General features: G+C 42.7%; 1 protein-coding gene across 5 annotated transcripts; it reads left to right on the top strand.

Moving 5' to 3' along the window:
* The first annotated feature begins 2,005 nt into the window (after positions 1 to 2,005).
* Positions 2,006 to 12,759, top strand: LOC123043040 (putative disease resistance protein RGA4). Of its 5 annotated transcripts, none has more exons than XM_044465384.1 (10): positions 2,006 to 2,202; positions 5,151 to 5,222; positions 5,303 to 9,557; positions 9,651 to 9,736; positions 10,339 to 10,521; positions 10,999 to 11,144; positions 11,439 to 11,639; positions 11,821 to 11,978; positions 12,070 to 12,202; positions 12,350 to 12,759. In XM_044465384.1, the coding sequence occupies exons 3-4, from the start codon at positions 5,340 to 5,342 to the stop codon at positions 9,699 to 9,701; spliced, it is 4,269 nt and encodes a 1,422-aa protein (XP_044321319.1). In that variant the 5' UTR covers positions 2,006 to 2,202; positions 5,151 to 5,222; positions 5,303 to 5,339; the 3' UTR covers positions 9,702 to 9,736; positions 10,339 to 10,521; positions 10,999 to 11,144; positions 11,439 to 11,639; positions 11,821 to 11,978; positions 12,070 to 12,202; positions 12,350 to 12,759. The 5 variants fall into 5 exon arrangements, with proteins under 5 accessions (XP_044321319.1, XP_044321320.1, XP_044321318.1 ...); XM_044465385.1 differs by having other exon boundaries at positions 2,027 to 2,202; positions 5,142 to 5,222; positions 11,512 to 11,639; XM_044465383.1 differs by having other exon boundaries at positions 2,027 to 2,202; positions 5,142 to 5,222.
* Positions 12,760 to 13,278: the final 519 nt, after the last annotated feature.

Genomic DNA, 13,278 nt, shown 5'->3' with positions numbered 1-13,278 from the left:
TTTCCCATCCGTTACTTGGGCCTACCACTATCCATATGGCAACTCAAGAGAGCAGATTTTCAATTCCTTGAAGATAAGGTTGCCGCAAGGCTGGTACCTTGGGATGGGCAGAACGTCACCACTACGGGTCGTGGTAGCCTTGTCAAGTCGGTGCTCACCTCGCAAGTCATCTACCATGCCACTCCACTTATCATCCCGCCACCCGTAATAGAGAGCATCAACAAAATCGAGAGGGCTTTCCTTTGGGCGGGAACAGACAAAATCACCGGCGCAAAGTGCAAGGTTAATTGGGCTACTGTGGTGTCGACCAAAGCATCTTGGCGGATTTGGTGTGCTCGACCTTGACAAGTTTGCTCGGGCCTTGCGTTTGCGTTGGCTTTGGTATGAGTGGAAAGACCCGGACAAGCTTTGGGTGGGTATGGGGAACCCATGCGACAAGGTGGACATCAACCTATTCTACGCCGCTACCATCATCTCAATTGGCAATGGTGCCATTGGCCCCTTTTGGGGTTCCCCTTGGCTCAATGGAAAGAAACCGAAGGACATTGCTCCTCTCATTTACTTGGCCTCCTCGCGAAAAAATTGGAAAGTTAAGGAGGCCTTGGCGGATGATGCTTGGATTCGCAAGATAAACCTCAACATGGTTCTGACCATGGAGCACCTTAGACAATTTCTCACACTTTGGGAGCAAATTCGCCACACCCACCTACGCGAGGATGCCATCGACGAGATAGTTTGGAAGCACTCAACAAGTGGTTTTTATTCGTCGGCATCGGCTTATCACGCACAATTCATTGGATCTATGGGCACCACCTTCCACTGCTACATTTGGGGCGCTTGGGCTCCGCCGAAGGTGAAATTCTTTGCTTGGCTTGCAACCCGTAATAGGATTTGGACGGCTGACAGACTCGCTAGGAGGGGTTGGCAAAATTGTGGACTGTGTCCGCTTTGCCAGCGTGTGCAAGAAAATGGAGCCCATCTTTTCTACAAGTGTCGCTTCACCCTTAGGATTTGGAACCTCATCAAAATTGGCTTGGTCTCCATATGATTGACATGTCAACTTGGGACAATTTGCACTCTCTCTCGCTTTGGTGGAGAAACATGTCTGGAAGCAACATCCCCAATAGAAAGGCCATGGCATCCCTCACTATGCTAGTTGGGTGGACCATTTGGAATGAGAGAAACGCTCGTATATTCAGGCACAAGTCAACACCTGCGCCGGTCATCTTCGACACCATCAAAAGAGAAGCTAGACTTTGGGTTACTGCGGGTGCACACAAATTGGGTAGCATAATGCCGGGAGAGTAATGGACCTCATGTAATATGTGTGGTGTAACAAACAAACTCTATTCTCCTTCTTAATTAATGGATGAGGCAAAGCTTATGCCTCCGTTTCGAAAAAAAAATCATGTACAAATTCAGTACTGTAACATTTGTTTATATCTCTGTTTGGTTTACACCAGAATTTTTGAACTAAGTAGTTGATTTTCTTGAGCTATCATCCTATATTAATTTCTGTTTGTATGTTGATTTAAGAAAATCAAGGAATAGTTGCATGTAAATCTCAGTTTTCTTATGAACATGCATAATTTCCTGAAATTTATTATAATAAATTACCTGGGTTTGCAATCGTGGGATTCTCAGTCATCTTCTTAAAATTTGAATTTTGGAAAATCATCAAATAGCGATGAAACCATTGGATCTCTATTTGAAATATTTCATAGAAAAAAAGTATCATGAATTTCTTAGTTTATGCTAAAATCTGAAAATCATGAGTTGTTTCCAGAAATAAACCCCAGAATTAATACACTGAATGCCTCAGCTTTGTTAGAAAAGAAATAATTCCCCTCTAAAAAGGGAAATAATTTATCAGAATTATACAGCAGTATAATAGAATTCCTTGAGTTCTTGGTGAAACGGACAGCCACATGGTTCTCGTCGATGCAAACAGTAGCAGTAGTAATGAGTCGAAGACTTTGGAGGTAGGTGGTGTCAATTGCAAAATAGAGATCCAGGGGTTATAATAAGAGCACTCTCCAGACACTCACTCTCACTCTCTCTGAAGCTGCTCCTCACTCTTCACCTCCGCCATCGCCTACTCCCTCCATCTCCTCCCCAGCGACCCAGCTCCTACTCTCACCACGGCCACGGCGGTTCCCGGATCTGAACCAGCCGCACCGTAACGCCGCCGTACAGCAGCAGGTCAGAGACCCCCCCCCCCCCCCCCCCCCCTCTCTCTAACCCATTGTTAGTTTGTTACCCCGCAAAAAAAACATTGTTAGGGCCAACTGTTGGATTTGTGATATTTTTTTTAGTACTTGGATTTGTGAGATTTGAATGCTCCAGGATCAAGGCCTAAGTTTGGCTGAGAAATACACAATTTTTCTTCCGGATTTGTGTAAAAACTCATCTAGATATTATCCGCAAAAACAAAAAAAAACTCATCTAGATATAACATAGTTATCTCACATCTAAGATTTGTTTCCTCCAACCTTTTTTACCACAAACCTGGCCCTTGTTCCATGTTCTTCGTTGCTGCGTTGCCTACGTTGCCTACGACTTGACCAGTAGCAGCGCTGCGCATGTGTTTGCTTTTAGCTGTACGTTCTTTGTGCCCCTAAAAAAACTGTACGTTGTTTGTTCTCGAAAAGAAAAAAAAACTGCACCTTGGTTTTTCCTGTGAGTTGCACATCGAGGAGTATCATTTTCTTTTCATAGCACATCACGAATTGTGGCCCTATAAAAAGCAAACGAAACGCTGTGTGTTGTGTGGGTGACTGAAAAAATGTTTCGTACAAATAAAAAGAATATTTGTAGATTAGAAAGAAAATCATAAATTTCCAAACAAAATTTATGAAATAAAAATCACAATTTTTTTTAAAAAATCAACCTTAAAAATGTATGTCGAACTAAAATATTGAAAATTTAATATTCGCCTCGTGTTTATAAAATTTTCACTGTGAATTAAGAAACTCAACATTATGAAATGTTTATTGCATATTTAAGAAATATTCAGCTTGTATTTATAAAAATTTTTGTTCATTTAATTTTTCAATGCTGTTCACGAATATAGATAAATGTTCGCAGATTCTAAACAATTTTCGTTAACTTTAAAGATACTAAACAATTTGTCTACGAATGTAACTTTTTCATAAAAATTAAAAATAACGCACAAAAAATATATAATGCGAACGAGACCTACGAAATTGGATCCCATGTTGATATGTTCTGAAAAAAGATATGCAAAAAGTTACCATGCCTAGGCTAATTAAGTTATCAGCTCTGATGTGTGTATATTATCATGCTACATACACATGAGTTACCGTGGTACATTTTCAACAACGTTTTTTTCCAGGACAAACTTACTGCGGTATTTGTGCTATTTACACATAAGTTAGCGGAGTATGTTTTTAAAGTTATCATAGTGTTTATACGTGAGTTATCAAGTTTGCGGTGTCTATATTACCATGCTATTTACATGGAACATACCAGGTGGGAAGGTATGTTTTAAAACAATTTCCTCCCCTCCCCCCATCCTCGGTCAAAGTTACCGTGATGTTTGTGCGTGAGTTATCACGTATATGTTGTATATAGTACCATGCTATTTACATGAAGTTATCATCAAAGTTACCGTGGTGTTTGTGTGTGAGTTATCAACTATGTTGTGCATATGTTACCATGCTATTAATAAAAATTTATTGTGGGCATGTTTTGAACAATTTTTTTTGCCCCGGACAAAAGTTACCATAGAGTTTGTGCGTAAGTGAGGTTTGCGATTCGTATATTACAATGTATTTACCACAGAAGTTAGCGGGACATATTTTCAGTAACTTTTTACCTCGAGTTAAAAAGTTACCATGATGTTTGTACCTGAGTCATCAGGGCTACGGTGCATATTTCCACCGAAGTTACTAGGTGTATGATTTTAACAACTATATTTTTCTCCGGTTCAAAGTTACCATGGTGTTTGTATGTAAGTTATCATGCCCGTGGTGTCTATATTGTCATCTATTTACACATAAGTGGTTGGGGTATGTTTTCAATGAAAAAGATCCCCATATCCAAGTTATCGGGGGTGTTTGTACCTAAATTATCACATATGTGGTGCATATATTATCGTCCTATTTACACAAAAGTTACCAGATATGTGTCAATAACTATTTTCCCAGGTCAAAATTATCGCGGTGTTTGTACCCAAGTTATTAGATCTGCGGTGTATAAACTACCATGCCATTTACAAGAAAGTTACCCATAGAAAGGACCCACCCCAGCAGATGACATGCGGACACCAACAACCCAGACACTCGTAGGGAGGACCCACCCCGCAGACAAGCCCCAATCGACCAGGAGCCTCTCCTCCCAAGGCAGCTGACAATTTTAGTGGATGGGCCGTAAAAATCCAACATGAAAAAATGAAAAAAAAATGGTTTTCATCATTGTGGTAACAAAATGCAAGGTCAAATATCTACTTTTCATGAGTTGGACAACAAATGGTGTTGCCTTGGATGGTTGTTGGGCCTTGCAGTTTCACTTGATGGAGTAGAAGAACATGATTTGAATCCATCTCATGCCCCCTCTTTATGCAACCAGCCACCAGGTGCACTTGGGTAGCCCACATCCTCAACTAGCCAACCACATGTGCGCCATGGAGTGCCAAAAGTTAAACTGCTACGCGAGTCGCAAATCGGAGAGGCATAAATTAAAATGAACGGTTTAAAAGTAGTTTGGATATATCGCTAAATTGAGGTGGTTTGGATTCTAGCTTTTAAATATGTAGATTTGGTTCAATCTAAACAAGAATGGAACATGAGAGTGATGTTTTTTAGGTGATACGTGTGATTGTTAGTGAGTCAAATTCGTGTGTATTTTTCTGTGGTTTATAGATACAACGACAGAATTTTGAATACATAAGAGATAACTTCCTGTTGCATATTAATACACTACTGGGTGGGTTGGTCGCTGTGCTAATTATTTTTGCTAGCGAACATGCGGGCGGGATAATCGCTCGGGTTTTAGCTTTCTCGATAAATAAGACGATTTTGTGTTGTTTCTCTCTCTCATGATTGAAAATCATACTTTCCTTGTGATTGAAAATTCTCTGGCTTGATGCCTAAATTTTCTATCTCTTGTCATTCATAAAGTCCCAACAGGTACCCTTCCCTGGCCGGCAGCGGCACCTATCACCGGCAGGCGGCATCCAAGATCGCCCCGCTTGCACCAACGTATGTATTAATAGTATACACCCTATTGTCTTCTTTCATTTGCTACCTACGAACGAATTCCTTTTGATTCATGGATGCAGGCGCCGCAAATCCTCCATCCCTACATCCGACTAGGGGATGGCCGACGCGGCCCTCAGGGCAGCACAATGGGTGGTGGGCAAGGCGGTAGCCCCTGTTGTCGATGGCGTGCTGGAGACTTGGGCGGCCACCAGGAACTTTCAGCCCAACATCGAGGCCCTGAGCATGGAACTGTTGCTCGTGAAGGCCACCCTTGAACAAGCTGCCCTCAAGGAGCTCGGCGGGCCGGCCATGGAGGTGCTGCTGCAGAAGCTGCGGGACTCGGCACACAATGCTGAGGACTTGCTGGATGAGTTGGACTACTTCCGCATCCATGATGTGCTTCACGGCACTCATGATGCTGCCGACGTGCACGGCAAAGGCGGCGTCCAGGATCTCGCCCTAACTGTTCGCCACACAGCCAAAGCTCTTGGCAAAAACCTGCCATCTTTGCCCGCGTACGGTCGGAAGAGGTCACGAGGTGATTCCTCCTCAACACCAAATGCCAATCAGGTTGATGAGGAAGTCAGCAGACACATGCCCAAGCTCGGTAAAATCTTCCCTGGCTCATCTTCCCCACATCCACATGTTCGTGCTGATGAAGATTGTGGCAATGCGCAAGAAACACCAATGCCTGAGTTTAATAAGGCTGAGTTCTCTCAAAGGATGAAGGGCATTGTAGAGAAACTGCAGACTGTCCGTAAGGATGTTAACAACATTCTGCAAGTTTGTGGCCCTAGAATTGTCCTAGACACTGCCCACCATCGTCCCACCACCACACCTCAGAGTGCTGAGCCAAAATTGTACGGAAGGGACCATGTCATGAATAGCATCATACATGATATCACCAAGGGTCAATACTGTGACAAGGGTCTAACCGTGCTTCCAGTTGTTGGCCAAGGTGGAATGGGGAAGACAACTCTGATACAACACATATATAACAACCAACAAGCGCAGAATCATTTTCCGGTCAGGATTTGGATATGTGTGTCATTCAGTTTCAACCTGGGTAAAACACTAGAAGAGATTATAAGATATACACCTGCAGTTGAAGGTGAAAATGGGTGTAGTACAACACAAGAGCTGATTGAACAAAGATTGAAACACAAAAGGTTCTTACTTATATTGGATGATATATGGCAGTTTACTGATGTGGATGACTGGAAAAAACTATTATTGATACTTGGCAAGTCACAAGAAAAGGGTTCCATGATTCTAGTCACAACTCGGCAAAAGGAAATAGCAGACCAGGTTAAGAAAACTGTTGAGCCAATAGAACTGAATGGTTTAGAACCTAGAGAGTTTAAGAAGTTATTCCTTTTATATGTCTTTGATGCTGAGCAATACCCAGAGAAAAAACTTCATTTGCTTGACACTGGAGATAAGATAATGGAAAAACTAAAGGGCTCCCCTCTTGCAGCAAAGACCGTTGGTAGATTACTAAGGACAAACACTTGTTTGGCTCATTGGAGAATGGTCCTAAATAGTAAACAATGGGCGAAACAGACCAATGGAATTATGCCTGCCTTGGAGCTTAGCTATGACTTTCTTCCTTTCCATTTGCAAAGGTGGTTTTCCTATTCTGCATTATTTCCTGAAGACTACCATTTCAGAAGGCATGAGCTCATCAGCCTATGGACCGGACTAGATATTTTGACACCTTCTAATCAAAACCCAACTTTTGAAGGCACAGGTCTGAGCATTTTAAATGACTTAGTCATCCATGGATTTTTCAGAGAATATAAAACTGGTGGTGATATATGGTATGTTATGCATGACCTACTGCATGAGTTGGCATTGAAGGTTGCATCACATGATTGTCTTAGTTTTCGCCTCCCTGATGTTGGATCGGTAGAAATTAAGCCATCCACCCGGCACTTGTCTATAAGCATAGAGAACTTGGGTGAATATAATGGTAAAAACTTAAAGAGGGAATTGGAAAAACTGAAGACAAGATTGAAGGTTGAACATTTGCAAACACTGATGTTATTTGGAGCAACGGATGAAGGTCTTGCTAAGCTATTTGGTGATTTTCTCGGGGAAGCAAATGCTCTCCGTGTTCTTTATTTGCCCCACCTGAAGTATCCGGTCGAGGCCATGGTACATAACTTTTCAGGACTTATCCACCTACGATTCCTATGTCTAGGGTCATTGGAGAGTGTGGTGCCCATTATTTTACCACTTAACATCTCTAAATTTTATCATCTAAGGGTTCTAGATCTTAAGTCATGGTCTGGCAGTAGCAGGGGCGGAGCCAGCCCAGTGGGCCGCCCCGGGCCCTCTTCATATACTGTAGCGGATATGTGGACAGTAAATCGCTACAGTATAAGAAGAAATTGGGCCTCACGCCGCAGGCCTGGGCCCTGGGGGTCTGGGGGCCTGTATCCGCCACTGAGCAGTGGTGGTTTTCCTGAAGGCATGAGTAACCTTGCAAAATTGTGCCATTATTATACCCCAAGAGATGATGAGCTTCATTCTAATATTTGTAATGTGGGAAAACTTGAACTCTTGGAAAAGTTAAAGGTATTTCGAATCAATAAAAAAAGTGAAGGATTTGAACCATATCAACTAGAGCATTTGACCAAGCTGTGGGAGCTTGGCATCTACAACCTTGAGAAAATACATACGGAAGATGAGGCAGCTCAAGTCAAACTGAATGAGAAAAAGTGCTTGAGAAGGTTAACATTGGACTGGGATCATAGTGAGCAATATAGTGTTGAGCCTGGTGTGGAAGCAGTGGTTCTAGAGTGCCTTCGACCACATGAAAATCTTGAAGTGTTATGCATTAGAGGGCACAGAGGCCCCACTTGTCCAACATGGCTGGGTGATGAGCTTGTTGTTGAGACTCTGCAATCTCTTTGTCTTGATGATGTTTCTTGGAAGGTTTTCCCTTCTTTACGGAACATGGGGGATCTTTGTGAACTTGAGATACAAGATTGTCCAGGATTCTCATCAGTGATTTCCATGTCCTGGATTGAAAATCTGCGTCGTGTCACGGTAAAACATGTAAAGTTACTAGAAAATTTTGAGTACTCAAAATCATCAGATGGAGTAGAATTGAATATTGAGGGAAAGCATGGTCTGCATGGCTTAGATCAAGCGTTATTTTTTGATAAAGAAACGAGTCTTGAGAAGCTGACACTCAAGAGGTGCCCGCCTCTGGAGTTGAAGCACCTTCTGATGCTAACCTCGTTGAAGACATTGATGGTATGGAATTCAGTAAGTCTGGTTGGACCACTAGGAGGTCAGGGTAATGTGGAATGGCAGCTCCCTGTTGAGCACATCAAGATCAGCAACTTGAATGGTAATAGTGGGAAGGAATTGACAGAGCTCTTATCCCACCTCCCAAAGCTCTCCAATTTGGATATACAACATTGTAAAAACATAAAACAGCTAGTAGTGGGGGTGGATGTGAAACAAACAACACCAGCAACACCAAAGCTGGTCTTCCCAGCTCATCTCTTTGACTCATTACGGGAATTGGAGTTCTATGGCTGCCTAGAGGTGATCCTGGTGGACCCGCGAACTCTTCTTCCTGAAGGAGTATGGCTCCAAGCCTTGCGGTCCCTCCAGAGATTAACAATACAGGAGTGCCCAAAGTTTCTATCCGCCTTCTCATTTTCCGGTCACCTTTTTCCTTCCTCCCTGGAGTTCCTGAAGCTTACGGGTGTTAAAGGCATGGGGACACTAGAGCCCCTCTCAAACCTCTCCTCCCTTACCAGATTAGAATTGTATTGGTGCGGAGAGGATCTAAAATGTCAGGGCTTGCAGTCTCTCCTTACCACCAGTGGTCAGCTCAGCAAATTAAGAGTCATAGGTAGCCCTGGTTCCTTTGCTAATTGGGATCCCAATCCCAGACGGGAGTTGGAGGATGTTGAAGGAGGACAAGAGCAACCTGTTTCATCGAGACTGCAGGAGCTCTACACGTATGTTGACGAGGGACTCCTTTCTGCACCTGTCTGCAGCTTGCTCTCTTCCTCCCTCACCATGCTGGAACTTCAAGGGGGTGGGTGTGAAGGGATGGAGCGCTTCAGCAAGGAGCAGGAGGACGCCCTTCAGCTCCTCTCCTCCCTCCAGCAACTTCACTTTTCGTGTTTCCAGAAGCTTCAGCAACTTCCTGCAGGCCTGCACAACCTTACCAGCCTCAAGGAATTAATGATCTACGACTGTCCAGCTATCTCGTCATTGCCCAAGGATGGCCTCCCCAAATCACTGCAAAAGTTATGGGTCAGCAACTGCGGCAACCAGGAGCTAATACAGCAGTGCAGGGGTTTGAAGGTAACACAAACATACATTCATGTGTTCTTCCACTTAACTCTTGCCCTGTCATCCTGCTTAATAACACTGCATTTGTTTCCATCCTATCTGCAGGACATCATGCATGACATTCTTATAAACACAATTGCCACATGCATGACATGAGGTCCTTGTGGCTGCCGCTGTATCATATCAATTTGGTAAGTACATTTAAACTCGAACTTTGCTCCTGTTGTATCATATCAATTATATCACTTTCCACTTATACTCTCTGAAAAAAGTATATATACATATGCTCCTGCTATATTAGATTTCCATTTTGTTCTCAATAGTACTGGAAGTACTTAAGATTCGTTCCTCAATGGCCTTTGTCATTCCACAAGTATGGCAAAATTGCAGAGGCTGGGGCTTTCAACCTCCTTTTCGAAAAGAAAAAAAGGCCGACAAAACCAGCGGAATCATAGGCCAATTTCTTATGCAAGTATCACTTCTTTTCTTAATTATTATGAAGATTAATTACCAATAAAACATGTGATCACCATTTATTTCGGTTCTATGTGCGGGTGTTTATTCGATCTTATAGGCTTCTTCAAATTTTGCATTTAAATTTGGGTTATTGTCATTGATAAAGAGGTGGTAGTCTACTTGCCCAATTTGGGTTTTACAATCCGAGTTATGGAATAAACGAGACTATGAGGGTCAAGATACTCATATTAAGGTTATAAAATGTTTTCATCCACTGCTACGTTAATGGCAATACCAGGTGTTGATGCATTCTAATTTCTGATGGCTTGCTGTTCAGGTGTTCTTGTGCTTCTGATGCCTTTCTGCTACTTTGCTATTCGCACCACTTCTGTTTATATTTGTTCCAAACTCATGAAGACTTGATATGGTGTATCTGGAAAGTTTAGTTTTGATGTTCAAAAGGTCATCATGGCATAATTATGAAAAAAAACTCGGTTTTCAGTGTTCTGCCACCAATAAGGTTTGCATTTCTGTATCCAGTCTACATTCTACCGATACAAGGTATTCTGCATTTTTCATACTCCCTCCATTCCCTTATACAAGGCCAGTATCAAAAATACATTTTGCATCAAACAAGGCCACCAACAGTAATCGAGGCAAAAATTAATGATGTTTCCTCATACTACCAACTTTTTAGTACTTACACGCATGTAGTCATATTGACACTCAGCTACTTCCTTCCCATTCATTCGCTGCATGCTTATGGCGTATTAATGACCCCGGTTAGCGAGAAGAAAGATTGACTTGCAAAGCCATTAAATTTTATCTTGGTACCTGTAATATGAGTTTGTGGCCTTGTATAAGGGAATGGAGGGAGTACCTGTTTTTGTTTAAGGAAATTTAATGGTGTAGAGGATCTTCACAAGAACATCCTGCGTACCATAGCAGTGCATGTGTGGAGCCAATTTTTGATGAAACGGTGAATTTTGCATTGCAGGGCAAGTGCAATTTTGAAATTTCATAACTCCATTAAGTCATCAAGATGCATAATTACAACCCCAGGACAGTGTCTTTTAACAAGACTTCAGAAGATCTCTTCTTTCCAACTGCTACATGTCACCAACAGACTGGCAGAGCTGCACAGTAAGTTTACGCATTGACCAGAATTTTTACATACTATGGCGTCATACAGTCGTTATCTCTGTCTACTATTTGGGTCTTCAAGTTTTGAATTGTCTAAGACTTAAATTGGTAGTACGGTGTTTATCAGAATGTACTACAGTGCAATGGTACATGCTTATCTTTTCCTACATGAACACTCTGTTTTTCAGCTCTAACTAGCTATTATAAGAGAGCAGGAGTTACATCTCGAAATCCTTCACCAATTTCTCGACATCACGAATGTGTGTTCTGAATGTTTAGTACTGTTCACTGTAGGAAAAAATGAACATGTGGTACTGCTGATAAATTCCCGTCTCACTCTATTATCTTGGGGAAAATTGCAATGCAGTCTAGGGTATCATTTATGCATATGAACTTATGAAGTGATACAGCATGCGCCACTGCAACTTGGAATTTGTCCCTAATTGGTCTTCAGATGGATCCCCCCTCTGAAGTATCTCATGTATATGCAGCAGCGTAAGTCTTTTCCTCTACTTGGGCAAATAAGTCAGCTCTCTAATCTTTTATCATACCCTAACCAAAGCAGCTCTCTTTTACTCTGCAAAATTAAGCTTCGTTTCATGATCTTTTGATCTATTTCAGTCAGACATGCTCTGTTGGTGGCTAACCTCAGTTATGATGTTGCTACGTTTTGCAGATGGATATCACTGGAAGAAAAAGATGGAGGTGGGGAAACCGGGAAAGGTGTCGTTGAAGGGTTACCGCACCACTTGCTAGAAACAATTGCAGAAATGCTTGTTGGCTCCCATCACTAAACTGATGTACCTAAAATACTCAGAGGTTCATTCATGCGAGGTAAATAGGCCCCAGTGAAGTGCAACTTTGCAAGCGCCTAGCTAGCTCCATGTTCTTATCAGGTTAACCGACTTGAGAATTAATATTTCAGAATCTACTGCCAAGGATGGTGACGAATTGACTTGCGACCAGTCCGCGGAAGATCAGAAGCCATACTAAGGAAGAAGCAGAAACACGGCCTAGGCTGGCTTGTGATGTCGCTCGGAATTAAATTGCTGTGATGAGTATGTACATCATCTGACGCCTTTTTCATGTTCGTATAGTGTGTGCGATAGTTAGTGATTTTGGTCATTCAGTACAAAATATTCTGACCCTGACCCGGCCGGCAGAATCATGCCAATTATTTACATATATATCTCTCTCTTTGTCAGGAACAACCGGACTGCATCATCTTCTGAAGAGAGCGACACTTGTCATGCTGTTAACTGGAGAAATCGACACCCAGCAGTCGATTGGCGCCAAACCGGGCGGGCACAACGTCGACCGTCAGATCTTCATCTAACAGCAACTCACAGCTTCGTTCAGAGTTACGACAGACCACCTCCCTTGGTGGCGCATCCAGCGGCTCTGAAGACTGGAGCGGCCCCAGTTTGAACTATTACCTTTATTACTGCCTCCTTGTTCACCTGCTTTACTTCATTAGCATCGTTAAAGTTAAGATTACCTTTCACTGGTTGTAATTAATGGGTATAAAACCAACCCGGGATCTATCTGAGAGCCATCTTCCTGTACTTGGGGTAAATGCGTGTCCTTAATCTGCTATATATTTATCTTGCGGTCATCCTCTGAATTCACTCCTTTGCTGCTTGGTGGTGTGATGTGTTAGTGGTTAAGTTCTGTGAACTAGTTGAGTCTTGTCACTCCTTTTCTGCTGCTTAATTTGCCTGCCTGCCTGCCTGCCTGCCTGTTGGTGAAATAAATGGTCAGCTTTTGTTCTTGTCAACAGAAGAATGCTAGCTGCTCACCTCGTCTAGCGTTCTTCAGTTGTATCCCACAAATCCTGTTCGGCGCTCCTGCGGGGGCTTACAACTAAAGACATTGATCATCGCCAAATCAAGGCAGTGAAGTTCCAAGACGTCATCATCACCAGAGAGGAGATGAGCACCATAGATGCTCTTCAAATGATGAGCTGCTTCTTCGCCATCGACCGCATGCAGGATCTTCTTTTGTCCCAGACTTGGTAGCAGCTGTATATGTCGATCGCCTGAGATCAAGGTGGCAGTGGCGTACGGAATGGGCGCAGAACCATCCAATTATTCCAATCCAAGTTTGCCATCACGCCTTCAGCATGCAGTTGGTA

The sequence above is a fragment of the Triticum aestivum genome, chromosome 2B (genome assembly GCF_018294505.1).
Source record: "Triticum aestivum cultivar Chinese Spring chromosome 2B, IWGSC CS RefSeq v2.1, whole genome shotgun sequence".
Taxonomy (NCBI): domain Eukaryota; kingdom Viridiplantae; phylum Streptophyta; class Magnoliopsida; order Poales; family Poaceae; genus Triticum; species Triticum aestivum.
This window is presented reverse-complemented; position numbering and strand designations above follow the sequence as displayed.